The sequence below is a fragment of the Odocoileus virginianus genome, chromosome 32 (assembly GCF_023699985.2).
Source record: "Odocoileus virginianus isolate 20LAN1187 ecotype Illinois chromosome 32, Ovbor_1.2, whole genome shotgun sequence".
Lineage (NCBI taxonomy): Eukaryota > Metazoa > Chordata > Mammalia > Artiodactyla > Cervidae > Odocoileus > Odocoileus virginianus.
Window position 1 is genome coordinate 23,059,148 of NC_069705.1, and position 23,191 is coordinate 23,082,338.

The 23,191-nt window shown below is 37.9% G+C and overlaps 1 protein-coding gene across 3 annotated transcripts in view; it reads right to left on the reverse strand.

The window, feature by feature from the left end:
* Positions 1-15,820: 15,820 nt before the first annotated feature.
* The window catches only part of MSR1 (macrophage scavenger receptor 1), an 84,238-nt gene continuing 76,867 nt past the window's right edge, over positions 15,821-23,191 (reverse strand). For all 3 annotated transcript variants that reach the window (XM_070459972.1, XM_020916395.2, XM_020916396.2), the window contains one exon: positions 15,821-16,607. In XM_070459972.1, coding sequence (XP_070316073.1) covers positions 16,474-16,607 — 134 coding nt within the window. In that variant the 3' untranslated portion in view covers positions 15,821-16,473. The remainder of the gene's footprint in view (positions 16,608-23,191) is intronic.

The window sequence follows — 23,191 nt, forward strand, 5'->3', positions numbered from 1 at the left end:
AATTGCAAATTGAGGAAGGCTTTCCCTAATCCTCCCTCCTCACGCTAGTTTATTGCTCCAGTTTTTCTCTTGTCTCTTTTCTGACTCCTGGATCTATGCCTCCAGCTCTCCTCGGCCTCCTCTCCCCCTGCAGCTAAGCCAACAATTGGAAACTCCTAGGTAAATTTACTCCACTGAACCCACCCTGTTGACCTTTTCTGGCTCCTTTTCACTTGGAAAGTGGCCTATAGACCGTCATCTCTAAAAATGCAAAATGCATGACTAGAAATACTTGCCATCCTTCTGCTGCTTCTTAGCAGAGGCCTAATGACAGTGTCTGTCGGTTTCAAGTGTGACATGGATGAACACAGGGAAGAGCTGTGTTCATCACTCCTTCATAACAGGTTCACTTTTTAACTGTGTCCAGACCTTCTTAAGCTGGCTCAAAACCCAAATTCAAAAATCTAAGATCATGGCATCTGGTCCCATCACTTCATGGTGAATATAAGGGGGAAAAGTGGAAAACAGCTTTCCGTGACAGTTTTTATTTTCTGGGGTTCCAAAATCATTGCAGATGGTGACTGTAGCCATGAAATTTAAAGTAATTTGGTCTTTGGAAGAAAAGTTATGACAAACCTAGACAGTTTACTAAAAGGCAGAGATGTAACTTTGCTGACAAAGGTCCATATAGTCGAAGCTATGGTTTTTCCAGTAGTCATGTACGAATGTGAAAGTTGGACCATAAAGAAGGTTGAGCACTGAACAATTGATGCTTTCCAACTGTGGTACTGGAGAAGACTCGAGAGTCCCTTGGACTTCAAGGAGATCAAAACAGTCAATCCTAAAGGAAATCAACGCTGAATATTCATTGGAAGGACAGATGCTGAAGTTGAAGTTCCAAAACTTTGGCTGTCCGGTGTGAAGAGCCAAATCATTGGAAAAGACTCCGATGCTGGGAAAGATTGAAAGCAAAAGCTGATGGAAGTAGCAGAGGATGAAATTTTGGATAGCATCACTGACTCAATGAACATAAATTTGAGCAAACTCTGGGGGGTAGTCAAGGATGGGGAAGCCTGGTGTGCAGAAGTCTGTGGGGTCGCAAGGAGTCAGACATGACTTAGTGACTATGTAAAACAAAACAAAACAAAAAAACAGACCATCTGACACCAGTTTAGCTGGAGTCAGGATCTCCTTCATAAATGTTGTCCATTTTCCCTGTCTCCACCTCCACAATTTCCTACCTCTTCTCAATCTCCATTGCTACCACCCACTCTCCTGACTCCGAGTCAATGAGAATTTGCCTGGTCCTTGAATCCAGAGGACACTTGTTAATCTTCATTTCTGAATACTCTGCAGCATTTGATGCTATCATTCCCTCTTTCTGAAAACAATTACCATGAAGTATTGTGCCCTACAATTCTTTTTCCTTTAAAATAGTGAAATAATGAAAATTGCAAAAAAGTTCAAATGACACTATGATGAATACCTACAAGGCCACCACTTTAATTCAAGTAAGCTAAAACATAATAAACACAGTTCAAACATTTTCAGACTGCAAGCCTATCTCTCTCTCTCCATTCTCCACACTCTGGTCCATATCGTCTATAATTCTCAACTTTGAACACATTTGTATGTATCCTTAAATAATTTAACTTGATTTGCATTTATTTAAATCTTGTTTAGAAAAACCTTAACTATATCTATAGGTTTTTATTTTATTGTTACTGTTTTTAAGTTCAGTGTTTGTGAGATTTATTCATATTGGTATGTATAGTTATAGAGCTCTCTCTTCTTTTTATAGTGTATTCATTGTTTAAATCTACTACTGTTGACTGCCTAAAAGACTGCCAGAAAAACTTGCTAATCAAGTAAAGTTTATTACACTTACTGCAGTAAAGCAGAAACAATATTGACAATTTTAGAAGTGTTTCAGAAGTGAGAAAGCCAGGGAGAATATTTACAGAGTTTTAGGAACTGGGCTGGGTGATTTTAAGGTGGGTCTTGCAAGAAAGGAAACAGTTTGAGATTGAGCAGGATATATAGCATTATCTTCGGAACAAGGGTTTTGAAGAGAATCTTGGTGAATCTGATAGTCTTGAGATGATAGAATTATTAGTTTGTAAGGAAGGCTATTTCAGATGGTTCATAGGCTTATCTCCAGGAGCAAGTATTTCTTGCAGCAAGCTAACTTATTTTGCTTTTTCCTCAGTATTGCTTAACATAGGACCACGGTTACATGGCTCAGTTTTATTTAACTCTGGGGCAGGAAAGGATTGTTTAACACAATATCATGGAATTGTGTTTAAATTCTGCCCACAATTAAAAAGAAAGTTCTATATCAATTGTTTTCAATGTTACTATGAATGATGCTGTAATACGTTTTTTAATATTTAAAAACCTAAAGTGTAAAAGTGTAATAGATGATTATAAGGAATGCATATTCTAAAATTTACCAGACAATGAAAATTTGCTCTACAAATAGACTGCTATAACTTCAATTCCCATTAGAACCTTATGAGAATTCTTTGTCTGCACTCTGACCAGTACTTGCAACTGTTCAGCTTCTAAATTTTCCCCAAAAGTTAAATGATATCTTATCACGGTTCAGTTTGCTTTGTTAGCTGCTGTTTCTATTTTTGGTCCACTTTTCTACTGAGTCTATATTTTTCTAAATTTGATTTTAGATGCTCTAAAGTTTCATGGAAACCATTTTAATGACTATGTGCATTTCAAATATTTTATCTCAGTTTTTGGCTTTTCTTTCTCTGTTTTATATATTTATATACCTATAAAGTTTTTCTTAGTATAGTAAGATTTATCAATCTTTTCATTATAGCCTATATTTTTTGTCCATTTAAGAGCTATTTCCCTTTTAGAAAGTCATCAATGACTAAACATTTAGATCCTTAATTAACTAGGAATTAATTTTTGTAGTTGGTGTAAGTCAGGAATGAATTTCATGTTTTTTTTATTGTCCATGGATGACTCATTTTCATAGTGTAATAGAGAATATCTTTTCCAACTTTCCATCACATATCACACTTCCATATATATGTTAGTGTACTCTGGGCTCTAAATCCTACCTCATTGTGCTATTTTGTCTATTCCAAAATCAACACCACCATTTCTTAGTGTATTATGAGGATATCTGAGACTTGGAGAAGCAAAATTTCCTACCCAGTTCTTTTTTCTCCAAGGGTGTCTTTTCCCCCCACTTTGTTTCCTCCATAAAATTTTCCTGTTAAGTTCTACTGAAAAACAACCAAATCTTAAAATCCCTTGCCATTTTAATTGGAGTTGTGTTGACTCTCAGTCAATTGGGGAAGAATTGGGATATTTTAATAAAACTCAAACTTCATATTCACGAAGACAGAATCTTTTACTCCTTATCTGCAGCTTTCTTCAAAAGCGACCAAGGAAATGCACTTCTCCCATCTCTTGCTGTAGACAGCAGAGTGCATGAAGGTCCTGTTTGCCATCTCTCTGGATCTGCCATCAAGTTCAGGCACGTTGAACTTGTTCAAGGTTGCTCCAAGCTGATGATGGAGCACATAGGGTACTAATGCAGTCCCAGTCCTGCTTAATTCACATCTCCTCTGACTCAGGGCTTCCCCATTGGCTTGGCAGAACTGCTTTGTGGTCTTAGACTGTCCTACTCATCTCTCCTTCCTTCTCTCATTTCTCACCCAAGTATCAAACCTTCATCACAGTCTAAGGCTCTCCTACTCTCTTTCCCTTTTATCCTCCAGATGTTTTCCCTCATAAATTTATTTTTATTGACAATTACATGTTAGTACCTGCCCCTTAGAGCACCCAAAGTCACCACACTCAGTGGCTTTCAAAGAATTTTATAATTTTCTTCCAAAGTTATTTCCAGACATTTATGAGACTTTAAATGAACAGTTAAGATTTTAAAATCATACTTTTTGATTGCAATTGTGGTAGAGACACTGCACACAGGGACAGGCATATACCTTTGAAGACTTGCCTAATTCATGCTGTGTCCTATCTAAAAGACGTAGGAGAAGCAGCAGCAGGAGTGCCTTTTATAACCAAGTTCAACTTCCTATGGAACCACATTGACCATCTTCTACCACCCTCTTAGAGCTAAGGCTGAGGCTGCAGGGATAATAAAGGGGAAAATAGGAGGCTTCCTGACCCCTGACTGCAGGAAGAGACTAAGGAGCAAGGTGAGTGGAATTGCAAAGCAGCTGAGCTCAGGGGTGACACAGGAACCTGGTTCTTCACACCTGAGAAAGCAGAGTTCTCGATCCCGCCTGGCCTTCTCAGCCTCTCAGTCTCGGGATTCTGTTACAGTGAGGCGGGTCCTGTGGCTTCATCTCAGAATTGGGAGGGAGATGTTACTTCAACAATACACAGCTACCTAGACAAGAAACCACTGCCGGAAACACACCCCAGGAGGCATTCCTAACAACTGGCCCTTCGGTAACGAAAACCATTTGCTAAGGGCTTGGTGGAGAAAGAGTGGACGAGTGTATTTATAAAGCCAGGAGGGAAGGCAAGAATGAGTCCTCTCCTCTTTCTGCTGACAAAATAGCTGTTAGCTTGAGAACCAATCTAACCTTGAGGCAGGATGTTCTGAAACAACCTCCAGGCAGAAAAGAAAAGTTTCTCAGAATTCAGCTGCTCCTCTATGAGTTGCGGCTGGGACACAGCAGCCATGCCAACTCTTGGCTGCTGTGAGCACCGTGATTCCAGGGATTCGTGTCCTGGGGCTGAATGCTAAGACCGCAAATCGTGTGCCCTCCTTGGGGCATTTAAGCTCATCCCACTTGGATTCTGCCCCAACTTTGCAGGCTCCTGGGTGGCCCAGAGTCATCTGTTTTCATTCCACTGTTAATATCAGGTTGAGTTTCAACAGACCTTATCCTTTTCTCGTCTCCTCCCTGCTTCCCCTTTGGGCCGGAAGCCTCAATGCTATTATTTATGAGCAAATTGTTGGTCTGCTCTTCCAAAGACTAGGTCAGACTATAGTGCATAACATTCATGCAGATTCCATTGAGCTAGAAGATGACCATGGCTCTTTATAATAATTCTCATGACAGAGATAAGACGGTGAGTCTAAGGAAGATTGAGTGCTTTGCCTAGAGTTACACAGTCATCAACTTGTAAAATGTAGTTAGGTTTCTGGGACTTCAGACTCTGTGCCCTTTCCATGGTGCATTTCCACCTAACTGCTATGCACTTCAGTCCCCTATCTCTGCTCCACCTCCAGGCCAGGTCATCTTATTGCATCTTTGTAGATGCTTCTGTGCAAAATGTGGAACTAAACCTTGGCAACTCTGAGTCAGGCTTCCCTGCTGCTGCTGCCAAGTTGCTTCAGTCATGTCCCACTCTTCGCAACCCCATGGACTACCCTAGGTCTCACTATATCCTGAGGAAGAGTGGGATGCTACCTCTCTTCATTTCCTACTACTGTGCTCTATTGATAAATCCTCAGAAATTTCAAAGGCTGAGAAATCATGTGGTTTTTTTCCCTATGATAACATTTCTTTTTATTTCTTCTATTTCCATTCTACAGAATCTACTGATTCTGAGATGCCAGATTTATTATGATATAACGTGTGCTTAGTCAGTCAGTCGTGTTCGGGTCTTTGTGACCCCATGGACTGTAGGCAGCCAGGCTCCTCTGTCCAAGGAATTCCCCAGGCGAGAATACTGGAGTTGGTTGCCATTTCCTCCTCCAGGGGATCTTCCCGACCCAAGGATCCAACCCTGTGTCTCTTGCACTGACAGGTGGATTCTTTACCACTGAGATGCCAGATTTATTATTAAATAATAAATATAGCTGGCTTTCCTGGTGACTCAGACAGTAAAGAATCTAGCTGAGAAAATACTCAGCTACAGAAAATGTTTAATCTAATTTATTACATTTTCTATCTGCTATTTAGGTTGTAAATTGCTTTCTGTTAGCTTTAATTTATGAAAATAAGCTGTGAGAAGTCAGAAAATGTTGAATATGTGCTGGCATCAACACTCTGGGAAGGTTATGCCTCAGCTAAGGAGATGCTTAAGTCATTTAAAGGCTTATTTCAAAGTTCAAAATTGAAATTATTACTGCACAGAGACATCAACACAGCACTTACATAACGAATATGATGGGGAAGCAATGAGTGATACTTTACATGAATAAATATCTTTTTATGGTCTGTTAAGAATTCTGTGCTTGAACTAGTAGTTACTCCCATTAGCTTCTAAATGGAGCATTGTTGAGAAGCACTGGACTGTGGTATTATGAATGACATGGCCAGCAGAATAAAGTGATACAAGAGTTGGGCTGTTTTCAAATGATAGCTGGAGAGATACTACAGGATCAATGAGTTTGGTGTATAAGAGACCGGGAATGGGTGGAGAGCTCTGTCTTTTCCGAATGCCAACTAGGATACATAGAGGGCTGATGTTTTGGTTGGGTCCAAAGAGTAAGTCACAGAACCAGAAATGAGGATGGATGGGGTTGTCATTTTCTGGGACTCTCTTATATTAATTATATTGTTATAAGTAGGGATACAGTAGAATTTAATGAACTAGAAGACCAGGCTGGACTGAAAGGGAGTGTCAGCTGACTTGGACCAAATGGGATGGTAAGACCACAGGGGTCTGAGCAGGGCCGGGTCGCCTTAGTCCTCCAGGCTAGCAGGGAACCCCTTTGATAACCGGACACTGAAGAAAACATCCGGTCATTTGGCCAGCTTATGTACTGATAACAGAAGCAACAAAAAAAGCCTCTTATTAGAGGCACAAGGACACCCAGCATTCTCAGGAAAAAAGTGGATACCAGGATTATGGCTATGCTTGTTATCTGAGATCACACCAGCTGGTAGGAACTGGGTTTCTAATGTGTTGGGTCTTATTTTAATAGCCAGTCAGGCCGAGTCATTATGTAACAGGTACTGTTTGTTTGCTATAGCCTTCCACAAATTATAAATAATAAGCTCAATCCATCTATAGCTGTGGTGATTCTTCCTGTCCACTTCTTATTTACTGACTGTATTTTATTCACTTTGTTTGCCCCATAGTACCTAGATAAATGCTTGCCTAGTTTGAGTTCTTAGAAAATGTGTAGTGCTATTCTTGCTTTGAAACTGACCCAAAAGATGAGGGAAAATAATTGCTTTAGCAGCATGTAAGATGTCTTCTTAGAGAGAAGGATAGCCCTGCTAGGTCAATATTTGTAGGTAGATCTATGGGAGGAAAAGAAAGATACTTTAGTCAGGGACATACATATTCTTAAAGAAGTAAAATGAAGATCTGTGATGCACAAGCAAGTAATGGGCATTGGCTGCTGGGTTAGAGACTAAGAAGAATGAGAAGAGTTGAGAAAAGACGCGCGTTTCTGAGGAGCAAAGAGGAAGTAACACTGTCCAATGAGATGCTCTCAAAGGTGGGGTTTCACAACACAGGCACTTAAATTGTTTGGTTCTGAATTGTTAATAGTATTGGAAATTATATCTGCTTCATTGAATCTTCAGGCCTTTCCATTATTTTGGGCATAAAGAAATTAGAATGGTGTCCATAATGAGGCAATGCAGAAAAAGAAACATACTCTTGGGACTTTGCTGGTGGTCCAGGGGCTAAGACTCTGCACTCCCAATACAGGGGTCCTGGGTTTGATCCCTGGTCAGGGGACTAGATCCCATATGCCACAACTAAGAGTTCTGCAGCAATGAAGATAGAAGACCTCAATAAATAAATATTTAAAAAGAAATGTACCCCTGAAACACTAAGATGAATCCTAAATTTAACTCAGAAGAAGCAAAAACGGGAATTCCAGGTTGACCAGGTGAGGTATCAGTTCTGATTGGTTCCCTCTAATAAACCTGGGAGAGACCCATCTCTTCCCTCTGCTGGTGGGGAGGGAAATCAATTTGTTTAACGTTTGGATTTAATTTTACTAGAGTTTTCAGTTTCAGACAACAAAAGCAAGAGAAAATTCTCTACTCATCTTATCTTCCTAGTTTGTAATTCAGTATGCATTTGGCATTTAGAAATACATATATTCAGAAAATACATATTTTAACCTAAAATAACTTGATACTATTAACAGATACTAATTATAATCCTTCAAAATAATGAATTTTTCAAATTAGCATCTTACTGTTTACTTTCATATCCTAAAAGTCTTAGACTAGGGGTGGGAAGCTAGAATTTCGACAGCTAAGAATGATAGAAGATATATAGAACCCTGTCCTTCGTCCCTGCTATTCAAGCTTTTAATAAAGTCCCCTTCAGTATTGTCTTTTGACGTCGAGGAATCCTTCTTTAATGATGACCTATATAATATCCATCTTTTAAAACTACTCTCACAGTTGGTTCTCATATTATTTTAATGATTTTAACACACGCATGTAAATACTTTTACTATCTCCATATACACATGAGAAAATCAACAGTTATGGATTGATGTTTGCAGAGTTTAAACTTGCATGTGGGAACCAGCTCCAAACTCACATTTGATCATCAAACCTAAAGCGCAGGAGGGACTTATAAGTGAGGTAGGAACCCAACCATCAAGGTCTGTGCCAAAAATTCTTTCCCTAAAACTTGCCACACAGCACTGTGCCTCTTATATGCCAAAGGTGGGTCTTGCTTAAGGCATTTATGAAACAAATATCGAAATTAAAGCAGAATCTCTATTACTAATGATGATGGCACCTGGGAATGTCAAAACGTGGGTTATACAATAAAGCAAAGCAATTATGCCAAAATGCCTGAACTTATATCATATATTAAACATTCACCCTACACACATGTATAATTCTATACTCAGTTATACCAAGCCAAAATCAATCCCTAGGAATAAAATAGAAACAACTTTTCTCTACCTCTCTTACCTTCTCTCCCTAGACAGCGATAATAATTATGCTGATTTAAATGTTATTAAAACATTTACACAGCATATCTAGATTTTCATATCAGAGTTTAATATTATTACAACAGTGGCTCAATAAAGTAGGAAGTGAGGTGTACATAGCTTAAAGATGAATGAATGTTTAGCATAAAAAGTGTCGTTACTCAGTTTAATTTCACACTACTTGCTAGAGGTTTCCTGAAACTCCAGTCCAGATTTTTGGAGCTACTCTCTGGCTAAGAGTAGCAGACAGCAGCATTGCTTTCAGTTTGAAGGAGCCCATTATTGAGCTAAACAGATGCTTGGTATTTTGCATCATCAGCTCATCAAGCCTACAGACAACCAGCTTCTCTCTAGCCACCATCATCATTCGATAGGACAGCTTGCCTTTCTACAGTTTTACAGTGGGTCCCACATGCCTCTTAAATCCAATTAGACTCCTGAGTTGGAGTTCCTCTAGGAACTCATTTGTTTTCAGGTCTTCATGTTCTACTCAGGTTGTTAAAGTTCTAACCCGTTTATGGCCCTGCTTATAAGAACCTCTGTGCCAAACCACATTTTCCTTCTTTAGAATATAGCCACTTTCCAAGAAGGGCCCCGAGTTTCTTCCTCCTTTCTTTCCTGTTTTCCTCCGTCTCTGTAACTTTCCACAGCCTGACTCAGATGGTTCTGTGCTGTGTCAGATGCTGGCTGACTCATTTAATGAGTAAGTGGTTTGGATTAAGACCTTGGCAGGCCTTCTCTAGGACAGGCCAGTGTTCACCTAACAGCTTTTCAATGAAACCCCAGGCCTTTTCAAGGGTGAGAGAAGAAAGGAAAGAAACAGTGGAGATAAGTGCAAACTGATGTCAAGAAAGAAACCCACTCAGTGAAGGGACTGGCATTTTGGAAGGCAGAGGGAAGCAGATTCACCTGGGAAGTGTTCTGGTTTCTCCAGCTGAGATTTCTGCTGTGGCTCCACACCAGTGTCTGAGAATTTCTTTTGTCTCTCTCATCTTTCTCTGGATTCCTATGCAGGCCTAGAGCAGCTTCTACACGGGGCAAGACTTGCGAATATACCCCTTATTATTCATGTTTTTCAGTTTTCCAGATAATTCTTTTTCCAAGTTAGACTAAACTCATTCCCATAGCATTTCTCCTGAAAGATCTGAGTAAACTCAAAGTTCTAGATACACAGTAAACTTTCTATTTGAATTTACCAAGCACCGTCACATTATTAACCCCAGTGATGCTGTGATATGTGAGGGTCTCAAGGTCATGTCCAAATGAAAGGACAAAAGTCTAAAAACACAAGGGCAACTTCAAAATCATTCCAATTCTTTACTAGTATTAACACCATCAAACAAGCGAGGGCTGGTAACTATTCACCATACCTAGATCACTTCTATCCATAATTTATGTTCACATCAACTCACGAGCACACCCTGAGTCTTAGAAAAATCACGTGCAATCACTCCCATTTTCCATGCTGGGGTTTGAGGATTTAGAGGCTAAATAAATGGGGGCAGAGGGAGAGGAGAAACTGAAGCTTTCCCTTCCAGCCCCGTGACCACATCACAAGGCTTCCCCGGTCCACACTAGCCTTTTTGTGAAACTGAGAAAATGAAAGGCCTTGTTGGCGGAGAAAGCACTTGATAAATAATAATGAATTGCTTAAGTTTTTCATCCCTATGAGAAGCGCATAATCCACAGAGAATGTTATTCATTTCTCCTTCATCTCAATGTGATATGGTTTCTCAGTGTTAAGGAGTAAAAGATGATATACTGTAATTCTATTTTAAAAATAAAAAATACAACAAATGGTGTTCTAGCATAGGAAGTGCTTGTTTTGGTGTCATGCCGTGAACCTAAGTTGACAGCTGATTCCCCTGCTCCCCGCCCCTACAGTAATAACTGGAGGGCACAGCCACTGGTGGGGAATATGTGAAAATGCTCCCTTGAATTTCTTGATTTCCTTACTACTTGCAATGTGGAGTGAAGCTCTGTTTTTAGGTAGCAAGTCGACTTTAGAATCTGAATATGGAGATAAAAATAATTATTGCTACCTCATTTCTTCAGTGCACGATCTGTAAAAATATCATAAAGCAACTTACCTTCTGACTCAGAAGGTTCGGTGTATAATGAAGTGGTGATGAGCAGACTTGCTTCCTGGGGTTTCTCTTCTTTCCTTCTTCTCTTCATTCTACCCACCCATCCACCGACCCGGCCAGGGAGCACCCCTTCCGGGCTCCCTTTCTTTTTACACTCAGCCTTCAGCTTATCCCTTTGACCCCGTAGTCACCCTCGCAGCTGACTTGGATATGTCTTATTAGTTCTTGAAGTCAGCAAGCCTCGACTTCTTTAATAGGCCCTAATTCAGAACAGCTGTGTTTTCACTTTCTTCTGCTGCTCAACTTTTAGAGGAGGACAATTTTATGCAATTAAGTAAAAGAAAATACATGAGCAATTTATGTCATTAATTTTATCAGTCTTTTCAGGGAAGTGATGTAAGCATGAAACAGCAAAGACATTTTTTGAAAAAAAAATTGAAATGTTTTATAGTAGGTTTTGATTGAACTTACTTGGCCCTAGGGAGGTGCTTAATGGATGATTAACAAATGTATTTCAATCTCTTTTTTTTTTTCCTTTCTCCATAAAATTACCCTAGGCATGTAACTCTAAATTTTTTCATTCAGGGAACCCCAAAGAGCTTTTGGGTTACATTCAACTCTAGAGTTAAAAATAATATAGTAATTTCCCTTTTAACAATTCTCTGTGTACTTGACATTTCTGTAGAAAAACCTATGGCACAATAGTTTCATAAATTATGTAACACTTTTAAAACCTGGACCTATGAGTTTCAGGCTCAAATGGTATTGCCTTCAGAAAACATGTTCCACAGCCAAAGCAGTTCAAAATAATTCCTTGTTTTACCTGTAAGCTTTACAAACTAGAAGAGAATCTAAATATGGAGTTCACAGCTGCAATTATTCAATGTCCTCTATTTTCCTGTTCCCTTTTCTGCCTAAGGCCACAGTCTCTAAATCCAAAGTAACTGTTCCTTTGTACCCTTGAGGAGATTCAATCTCATGTAACTGTGGATTGTGGCTGCTGACTAAGTTTTCCAGGCAAGTCTGCTGTGTTCCTGTTTGGTCCTGGGTCTGAAGTCAGGAGGGGGCTCTTTAGGAGTAAGAGGATGGACATGAACTGGGAGAGGGAGTGAGCGAGGACAAAATGGAACTCACAGAGATGAGCTGGAACCTGCATTCATTTCTCACTCCTCCAGCTCTGATAAGCCAGGTGGTGTGCAGGACAAAGTGGTTAACTCAACGCAGAGCTCAATGTGTCCCTGCTCAAGCAGAAGAGAAACTGAACAAGGCTCCAGCAGAAAGTGCAGGAGCTATAAGCTCCACCCTGCAAACCTGGCCGGCCAGCAGCAACGTAGACCACCCGTGGAGCTTTGTTGGTGCCCTGGGGCCCCCTCTGCAACTTTCCGAGCATAAAGAGGACCACGCTGCTGCTGAACTCTCAGCTTCTCAACCCCACGAAAAATGCCCTTGGTACACAGGAAAGGAAACCATAAACACGACAGAAAGACAACCCTTAGAATGGGAGAACATATTTGCAAATGAAGCAACTGACAAGGAATTAATCTCTGAAATACACAAACAGCTTGTGTAGCTAAAAAAAAAAAAAAAAAAAATGGGTGAAAGAGCTAAACAAGCAGGCATTTCCCCCAAAACATACAGATGGTCAACAAACACATGAAAGATTCTCAACATGACCAATTTTTAGAGAAATGCAAATCAAAACTACAATGAGGCATCACCTCATACCAGTCAGAATGGACATCATCAAAAAATCTACAAATAATACATGCTGGAGAGAGTGTGGGGAAAAGAGAACCCTCTTATACTGTTGGGAGGACGGTGACCTGGTATAATCATTATGGAGAACAGTATGAAGGTTCCTTATAAACTAAAAATAGAACTACCATATGACCCAGCAGTCCATTCCTGGGCATATACCTGGAGAAAATCATAATTCAAAAAGATACATGCACCACAATGTTCATTACAGCACTATTTACAATAGTCAGGACATGGAAGCAACCTCAATGCCCATCAACAAAGAAATGGATAAAGAAGATGTGGTGTGTGTATATATATATATATATACATACACACACACTTATATACAGTGAAATATTACTCAGTCATGAAAAGGGACAAAATCGTGCCATTTGCAGAGACATGGATGGATCTAGAGACTGTCATATAGAGCAAAGTAAGTCAGAAAGAGAAAAACAAATATCATATATTAACTCATATATGTGAAATCTAGAACAATGATATAGATGAACTTATTTGCAAAGCAGGAAGAGAGACTCAGAAACAGGGAACAAATGTACGGATACCAAGGAGGGAATGAGGGGGTGGGATGAATTGGGAGATTGGGATTGACATATATACACTGGAATGTATAAAATAGATGACTGATGAGAACCTACTGTATACTAGCAAAGGGAAGTCTAAACTCAATGCTCTATGGTGACCTAAAGGGGAAGGAAATCCAAAAAAGAGAGGACGCATGTATACTTCTAGCTGACTCACTTGGTGTGACTTCTCTCTAAAGAGCCCAGTCATCTCCGACAAAGTTACTCTCTATTACTGTGCTGCAACTGTATTATCAGGGGAAAAAAGTAAAGAAACGATAATTTCTAAAATTATTATTTTTCGATTTAAAAAAATCTGGCTATATAAATAATGCATGTTTATTGTAAGAAATTCAAAGTTTGTAGTATAACTGTCAGTGATTAGTAGAATTTTTTTTTTTAAAAGAAGAAACTATTTTCCTGCCCCTGCTGTTTTATTTCTTCTTATGGATTTGAGTTAATTTCTAGTATTCTTTCATTTCAACCTCCTGAAGCACTTCTCTTCAGTATTTCTTACAGGGCAAGTCCAATAGTAAGAAACTACCTTTGCTTTTGTTTATCTGGGAATGTCTTCCTTTCTCCCCCATTTTTTGAAGAGACATTTTTGCTAGATGAGAATTCTTGGTTAATAGTTGTTTTTCTTTTCTGCACTTTAAACCTTGTCTTCTGATCTCATGGTTTCTGATGAGAAATTGGCTGTTAATCTTATTGAGGATCCTTTATATATGACAAGTTGCTACCCCTTGTTGCTTTCAGGATTCTCTTTTATCTTCCGACAGTTTATTATGATGTGTCTTTGCGTGGGTATCTCTGAATCCATCCTGCTTGGATACTGTTGAGTTCCTTGGGTGCAAATACATGTATATACATGTCCATCTCATCCATCAAATCTGAGAGCTTTTGCACACTATTTCTTCAGACATCCTTCTTCTTTTCTTCCTCCCTTCCTCTCTCTCTCTCTCCCTCATTCTCTGCTATTTCTGAGACTCCCATAATGCATGTTTTGGGCACCCCACATGTACTTACATGTAGTACTTACATGCACCCTACACCATACTTTTACTTTTCTTTAGCTAATTCTTTATTTTGTTTAAATGTACTATTAAATCCCTTGAGTGAATTTTTCACTTTAATAGTTGTACTTTTCAAATCCAAAATTTCTGTCCTTTTTTTTAAACTCTTTTTACTGGTATTCTGATTTTGTTAGTACACTGTTTTCAGTTTTCTTTAATTCTTAGTCTTTTTTTTAGCATATTTAAACAGTTGTTTTAAAGTTTTTGTCAAATATCACAACATTGAAACTTCCTCAGTGACCTTTTCTGTCAAAGGTCATACTGTTCCTTCCACTAAATCATGCTTTTCTGTTTCTTTATACACCTTGTGATTTTTTCTGCTGTTGTTGTTGAACACTAGACATTTGAATATTATAATGTGGTACCTCTGAAAAGTAGATTCTCCTCCTTCCCAGTGATTTGCTGGGTTTTTTGTTTGTTTGTTTAAGGCTGTAGAAGTCTTATTTTTCTTGTTACTTCCCTGAACAGTTTTGCAAAGCCTATTTCTTGTGGGTAGTCACTAAAGCCTCTGTTCCTTAGCTTTCATTCAGCTAGTGTTTTTGAATGCTAGGAGCTAAAACAATAAACCTCTACAAAAGAAACCCAAACATACTCAAAGAAAAGCAACAATAACAGCAAAATCCACCTCTTTCAATATCTGCAGATTGGTTCTATGCTGAGGGGCTCCTTCAACACTTAATTACAAAACTACACTGCTGGAGTAAATCACCTATGTACATCAATTAGAAGAATGTACTGTGATAAAGTACATTTTCAGCAGATCATTTCCAGTAGTTCCAATTCCAACATAACACTTTTGCCTTTGCAAGTGAGAGGGCACTAAGTCTATTATCTGGATACTGTTTGTGAAGACTTTAGGATATGAAAAAATGCTTAAGACCATGCTTTTCTTTATCATCATTAAAGGAAGAATAGTAGGGCTATCCTGTACTAGTGGTTTTCTAACCACATGTTTCTCTGAGTTGGGCTTGGAAAACTTGAAAATTATGTTTCTCGGGGCTGAGATTAAGTTGAATATCAACAGAAATTGCTAGTCTTTCTACCTGTACATCTAGAGAGCAGGGCACAGTCACTGAGTTATTGGGTGAATTTGGCACTATTCTGGCTTCTCAGGGTCATCAACCCTTTAGTGGTGAAGAGTACCTCTCTCTCTCTCTGGGTTGTAAATATTGACTCTTAATGAAAGACTACAGAGATGGGTCACTGAAACTTCCTTCTGCAGGCAGGACATTTGCATGCTGTTAATTAAGACTGAGTAAGCAGATATACTTACCTTTTAAACACAGTCCTAGAATCATAACAAATTACTCAGTTTAAAATGTATAGCAAGCTGAGCTCTATGTTATAAAATGACATTTTTGATCTGCTAATTATATGGACACATATAGTGATGGTGGGCCTTTGCTTTTTCTCATATGTCTTGCTTTCAACTAACTTAATGGTTCAGTATAAAAGAAAAAATAAAAGCAACAAAACTGTCAACACTTGACCATGTCAAATAATCATGTTATTATTAATGACCATGTGATTAGTCATGTTAGTAATGACTTTGTCAATATTTAAGCAGGTAAAACCTGATGAGTTTCTCATCATGGCCAAAACATATCATGAACATTGCTATCTAATTGCTAAGTTACTGCACAGAAATCTTGAGCTAAGATTCTTCCTTTAGAAACATGTATGGGTTGGAGATTTTGCCAACTTGGCACAAAAGAAAACTTTCCAACCCTCTCATTATTCAAAAAGTAATTACATTAAAATCAACTAAATAGATTACAAAGAAGGCAAAAAATGTAATCTTGTGGTGAAGATACAAATTGTAGCCAGTGATTGGGATGTGTTTCCATTATCACTGGCATTTGTAATCCAGAAGCCTTAAACTTCAATATATGCAATCCAATATATGTCATTATATTAGAAGATGCCATTTAAAAACCTAGAGAACTTGAAATGGTCCTGATATAGGTATCTGAAGCAAATATGAAGCTGTCTTATATGTTTATCCAGTGATTTTTAAATATACCTTTTCTGTGGACAAAATTCTTAATTTCTTAAATATTAATTAAGCTGATTTTAGTGAAGCAAAGAAAAAAATCACTTTGTAACAGTTTAAAAAATGTGAAAGAAAATATGATGTGTTATGTAGTGCAAGTGACCCCAGCATCTTCGTCGTGCGAACAGACTCTCACACCCCACTGTCTAATTCTGCACTCTTCAATGGATGACTCTTTCCCAAAACAAAATACTTCATTCAGCCATATTGGGCCTGTACCTGCAAAAATCAGATATAACTGTATTAATAAGTATAGTTTAGTGTTTATCTTTGTGTGGAACAGTCATTAATTTATTCACTAATTAAACAAAAAAATGTGTTGCTCATTATCCACATACAAGCTCTGTGCTCTGTATTAAGATTCAAAAATTAACCCCCTGCCCCAGAAAATTTTATTTTCTGTCAGTGTGTAAATGACAAAAATACTAAGTAATAAGAGCTGTCATGAAGTTTAGCTCTTCATACGTATTTTTACGAAATCATAGACTAAAGAACTATTGATTTTCTCCAAGGATTTAATAAATTAATTTTATTTTTAAAAATAAGGAAGGAAATAAGCTTTACTAACAATGGATATATAATATAACTTAATGATCTAAACGTATCTGGAGGACATATATCTAGAACATATGCGATTCTGCAGTTCTTTTCTTAGCTTCCTGTGTGTTGTTGCAGTTTGCATGTGTCTGATTTACCAGGTATGTTATCTATTTTTAATTAAACTAAGACTAACACGATCAGCAAAGGGCTTACAAACTATCCTGCAAGAAGACTACAGATTATTAATTGCAAACACAGCAAACAAGAAAATGGCAGAGGTAACACTTATACTCTTTGTCTGAAATCTTCCTCAGACACATTAGAAGGAAAAACAGCCTGTCAGCATAGGCTACCTAGAAGATAATTAACTAAACAAACTTAACTGCTACTTTCAAGATAAGAACATTATTTTATCAGTGAATAAGAAAACAACTTTTTTTTTAAGGAATTCATGGCAAGAAAAGATAACTTTAAAATGAATGTTTGGCAATGTTTTTCTGATATTCTCTAAAGATTTTTTTAAGTGTATCAGATATAACAGTTTTTTCTTCCATACTTAAGGCACTTGGGAACAGACTCTTTGAAAAACTTCTCCATGAATGATTTCATTTGGTTTTGTTAAACATATAATATTGCAAACCTCCTGATGAATTTTCAAGAACATTTCATGTCATCAAGAAACTGATGATTTAGCAGCAAAATTCCAATAAATACCTTTGCAAAACTGTGGATGGTAAATAAATATCTTAATACTGTAAGCATAATCAATAATGCACTTTTTCCATTTGGATCAATATGATGTTAAAGGGTTTTCCTTCAGTCACAAGAACTATATAAAGCATGTTTAGAAGCAAATTCAAAACCTAGAAACATACCTCTGTGTAGCTTTAAAAGCTAAATGAAGATTTGTTTTTTACAGAGGAATATAAAATGGCACATATAATTCCATTACTCTTAACTGATTTTTCAAATAATCTGTGAGTTAAATAAAAGTTAATAATATGTGCATGACTAATGTGCATAATTGTATAGTAGCATGTGCCTATAATATACAACTAAATCAGCAGATATTGGTAAGTTTGTAATTGCAATGTGGATAATATTTGACCAAAGCTTAAAAAATGAATGAAGGTTTTCCATGTGTTGAAAAGATGTCATTCCATATAGTGGGGGCATCATGAAAATGTATGATGTATTAAAACAGTGAATGGTCTTCTGGCATCTGTAACAGAGTGTATTAATGAGGGGAGGAGGACTCTTTGGGAAGGTTGGATAGGAAGATAGGACCATGCTATAAACATTTTTGGATTGTATAAGTCACCAAAAAAAAAATCATTAGAACTATATTTCAGAATTTTAAGTCTGGCAGAAATGTTGAAGATGGACTGAAGAAGAAAAAAAATCTATAAGCTAAAGGAGCACTTAATAGGATGTTTACATAGATATTTTCTGTAAAGACTCATGTTTTTACTTTTAGAATTAGGAAATTGTAAGTTCCATATATAAAATAAATAGGTGCACTTATTTAATTTTTGAATAATTTGCACCTTCACTAGAAATATCCAAATAAAGACAAGTATTAATAATATGTAGGTTTACATTATCAAAGTAATTGGGAATAGTATATTTGTCATTTCACATAATAGTAATTAAATCATTAGTATCCAAATAATGTGTCTATTAGACAAGCAAAGGTTTTCCTGGGCTGATCAACTAGAAGAATAGTAACTTGGAGAGCTCAATTATTTTATGAACTGTTTATAAGAGTAATAAGCCTTTTCAATTTGAAATTTTAAGGCAGATAAAAAGGAAAAGATTAGAGGAATATGATCTTAAAATCAGAAGCCTAGCCAGTAATAATCTTTGGTTTCTAAATTGCTCTTACTAGGTATATTGTGGTCCCTTTGGTGTTTGTGAGTAATTATGTGTATGAGCATGTTTGTGTGTGTGTGCATTTATTTTAAATATATAAAGACTATCTAAACTTTTGGGAAACTGCCCCAAAGAGCTACTCAACAAGATAGGCAAATAACAACTGGACAAATAATAAAACGATTTCCCTGCTAATGTGGAAGGGAGTCAAAACAGTGGGGCATTTATAAATTGTATTCATTACATTATTTATTACAGTTCAGTTCAGTCACTCAGTCCTGTCCGACTTTTTGCAACCCTATGGACTGTAGCATGCCAGGCCTCCCTGTCCATCACCAACTCCCAGAGTTTATTCAAACTCACATCCATTGAGTTGGTGATGACATCCAACCATTTCATCCTCAGTCGTCCACCTCTCTTCCCACCTTCAATCTTTCCCAGCATCAGGGTCTTTTCCAATGAGTCAGTTCTTCACATCAGGTGGCCAAAGTATTGAAGTTTCAACTTCAACATCAGCCCTTCAAATGAATATTCAGGACTGATTTCTTTTAGGATAGACTGGTTGGATCTCCTTGAAGTCCAAGGGACTTTCAAGAGTCTTCTCCAACACCACAGTTCAAAAACATCAATTCTTTGGCACTCAGCTTTTTATATAGTCCAACTCTCACTTTCATACATGACTACTGGAAAAACCATAGCTTTGACAGCAAAGTAATGTCTTTGCTTTTTAATATGATGTCTAGGTTGGTCATAACTTTTCTTCCAAGGAGCAAGGATCTTTTAATTTCATGGCTGCAGTCACCATCTGCAGTGATTTTGGAGCCTAAAAAATTAAAGTCTGTCACTGTTTCCATTGTTTCCCCACCTATTTGCCAAGAAGTGATGGAACCAGATGCCATGATTTTAGTATTCTGAACATCGTGCTTTAAGCCAACTTTTTCACTCTCCTCTTTCACTTTCATCAAGAGGCTCTTTAGTTCTTCTTCACTTTCTGCCATAAGAGTGGTGTCATCTGCATATCTGAGGTTACTTATATTTTTCCCAGTAATCTTGATTCCAGCTTGTGCTTCCTCCAGCCCAGCATTTCTCATGATGTCCTCTGCATAGAAGTTAAATAAGCAGGGTGACAATATACAGCCTTGATGCACTCCTTTCCCAATTTGGAACCAGTCTCTTGTTCCATGTCCACTTCTAACTATTGCTTTCTGACCTGCACACAGCGTTCTCAAAAGGCAGGTAAGTGGTCCGGTATTCCCATCTCTTTAAGAATTTCCCAGAGTTTATCATAATCCACACAGCCAACGGCTTTGGCATAGTCAATAAAGGAGAAATAGATGTTCTTCTGGAATACTCTCGCTTTTTCAATGATCCAGCGAATGTTGGCAATTTGCTAAGCTTTCCAAATTTGCTGGCATATTGAGTGCAGCACTTTAACAGCTTCATCTTTTAGGATCTGAAATAGCTCAGTTAGAATTCCATCACTTCCACTAACTTTGTTCATAGTGATGCTTCCTAAGGCCCACTTGACTTTAAATTCCAGGATGTCTGGCTCTAGGTGAGTGATCATACCATCGAGATTATTTGGATTGTGAAGATCTTTTTTGAAAGAGTTGTTATTTATTATAACTTATATAAATAGGCATAAGTGAAACTTTTGGTTTTGTAGTGATTGAGAGCATGAGAACAGCATGGTTTCATGGCCTCTGCACCCTGGGAACTGTAATGCTTTCATTCTACAATTTCTAGATCTTGTCACCAGATTTATATCTCAGCAGTGCAGAATTTTTACAATCCAGGAAAAGAGAATTAAGCGTGAGGATCCTCTCAATAGCTGAAGTGATCAGAAGGGCCATCCCCACAGGGGAAACTCAGGACAGATACTATTCAGTCCATGTGCTGCCATGTGAGCCTAAGTTTCTAGATACCATAGTAAGGAAATTCATGAATATTAGAATGACAAAGGTGCAGTAAAAAATAAGAATGAACATGTAAGCCCACTGTTTTAAGGAGTTATTGTGTGGCAGAAAATATTCAAAGTACTTCTGAGCTGCTACCTTACTAAATTCTCAAACAATCTTAAAAAGTTAGTAAATGCTATTTCAGGGTCATGATACTGTTATGGAAAGTGAAAGACAGACAGAAGAAGTTGCTTTGCCCTAGGCCACACAGCTAGTGCCTGATGGAACCAGTATTTCCGCCCTGGGTTTGCCCAGTGCCAGGGCCTTTCATCAGAGGTTTACTGCAAGCCCTTGCATCACTGTCTGTGTTTGTGTGCTCAGCCGTGCCCGACTCTTTGCAGCCCATGGACTGTGGCCCTCCAGGCTCCTCTGACCATGGGATTCCCCAGGCAAGAATACTGGAGTGGGTTGCCATGCCCTCCTCCAGGGGATCTTTCCGACCTGGGCATCAAATTCGCATCTCTTATGTCTCCTGTATTGGCAGGCAGATTCTTTACCACTGCGCCACCTGGGATGTCTCCCTTGCATTATTAGATTCTGTCATTTAACAAATCTTGCAGTGCCTATATGAGTAAACAAAATCAGAATCCATCCTCTCTTGGACTGACTTTCTACTGAAGACCTTTGTTTTAGGTAAATGCAGCAACTGAGGTCACATAGATAATTAGTGGCAAAGCTGATTCCTGTATTTAGAACGCTTAACTCATGCATGCATGATAAGCTGCTTCAGTCGTGTCTGACTCTGTATAACCCCATGGACCAGAGTCTCTCAGGCTCCTCTGTCCATGGGATTCTCCAGGCAAGAATACTGGAGTGGGTTGCCATGCCTTCCTCCAGGGGATCTTCCTGACCCAGGGATCGAACCCACGTCTCTAAGTCTCCTGCATTGGCAGGTGGGCTCTCTACCACTAGCGCCACCTGGGAAGCTCCCGCTTACCTCATGTTACAATGCTTTTCAGACCGAGAACACACAGATGTGATAAATATGTTATGTAATTTAGTAACTCTGGTGTTAAGCTATACCGAAAAGACTCAGGTACAGTGAACATACTGGGTCTTTTCATATATAATTTTACAAATTTACTTCTAATTACTTTGTAAAATATTGGCAATTATTTTTTCCATTTCACTGATAAATAAATTGAGACTCAGAAAGGATGTATGATTTTCTCAAAATAACAGAGAAAACAGAGGCAAGGAACAGAACATGGTGACATTTAAAACTTGGTGCTATTCACTGGCTACAGAGAAGCCCAAATAGAGTTATAAAAATTATTTTCAAGTATTTGCTATTTTATTTTTATATTAATATATTCAGGACTATCAACATGAAGGATAAATTTAATACTTATTTCCCATCTCCTTCCAAACTGTTTTCTGCATTAAAAATTAATGCCAAGGTAGAATAAAATTCATAAAATTTTATCTTCATATGCACTTCAAAGATTAATAAACAGATCTGTTTTTATTTCTGTAGGTAACGACAGTTACTGAAGGACTTTTGTCGTTGCTGCTGTCCTTGTTATTTTTTGCCTCTGAGCAATCCTTTCTACTAGTGGAAACCATGAAAAGTTGATGTATGTATTTTAGGGATGGTTTTATTCTCTAATCCTACCTGTTTATCATCTATTTCTCTATCTACCTAAACATCTATATATCTACAATTTCCTTTACAATGTGAAAGCTGCATAGGAAGGAAAAACTGATTTTGTGTTTCCAGAAGCAGACAACAAAACCTGTCGTCCATGGCTTCTGGAGTTTTGTGAGCCTGGTTTGCGATGCTTACCAGTGTGCTTGACAGATGATACCATTTCCTCTTAATTCCTCTTTAAAACAAGACAAATATTGATATTTCTTTGAGGGGCTTGAGTTTCTTTAATCTTTCGTAACCACTGCTTTTATTTTAAAAAAGTAATTATATTTCAGACAGTAGCCAGATACACAGTGACATGGTAAGTTTTGAGATTATCTGCTGAGTAAGATAAGTGAAGAAGCAAAAAATCACTAATGGTTAAAGCCTTTGAATGAATTTTAATTACATCCAGTCAAGGCTGGGTGACACGTATTTACATCACTTTTTAGACTTCTAGTTGGGAACTGCATTGTCAACAGTTTCTTCTTTGAGAAAAGCATTATGCTTTTTCTTTTTTTAGGGGGTGGGAGGCCAATGTTAAAAATGAAGTGGGAATCAGACTAGAGAATGGGTAAATTTAGATTATTGTTCTAGATTTAAGTTTTTTGGTTCTGGAGAAGCTACTTATTTTCTCTGTTTTATTATATATGTAGAAGAGAGGGGTGGGGCTGAAATAGCTTTAAGATTTCATTTACCTTTACAATTCTAAGATTCTGAAGAAGCAAGCTCTTTAGAAATGAAGTTTTTAAGGTTAAAGAACTTAAAAGGACATTCTGTCCAGTGGAGAGACATGGTAAGGG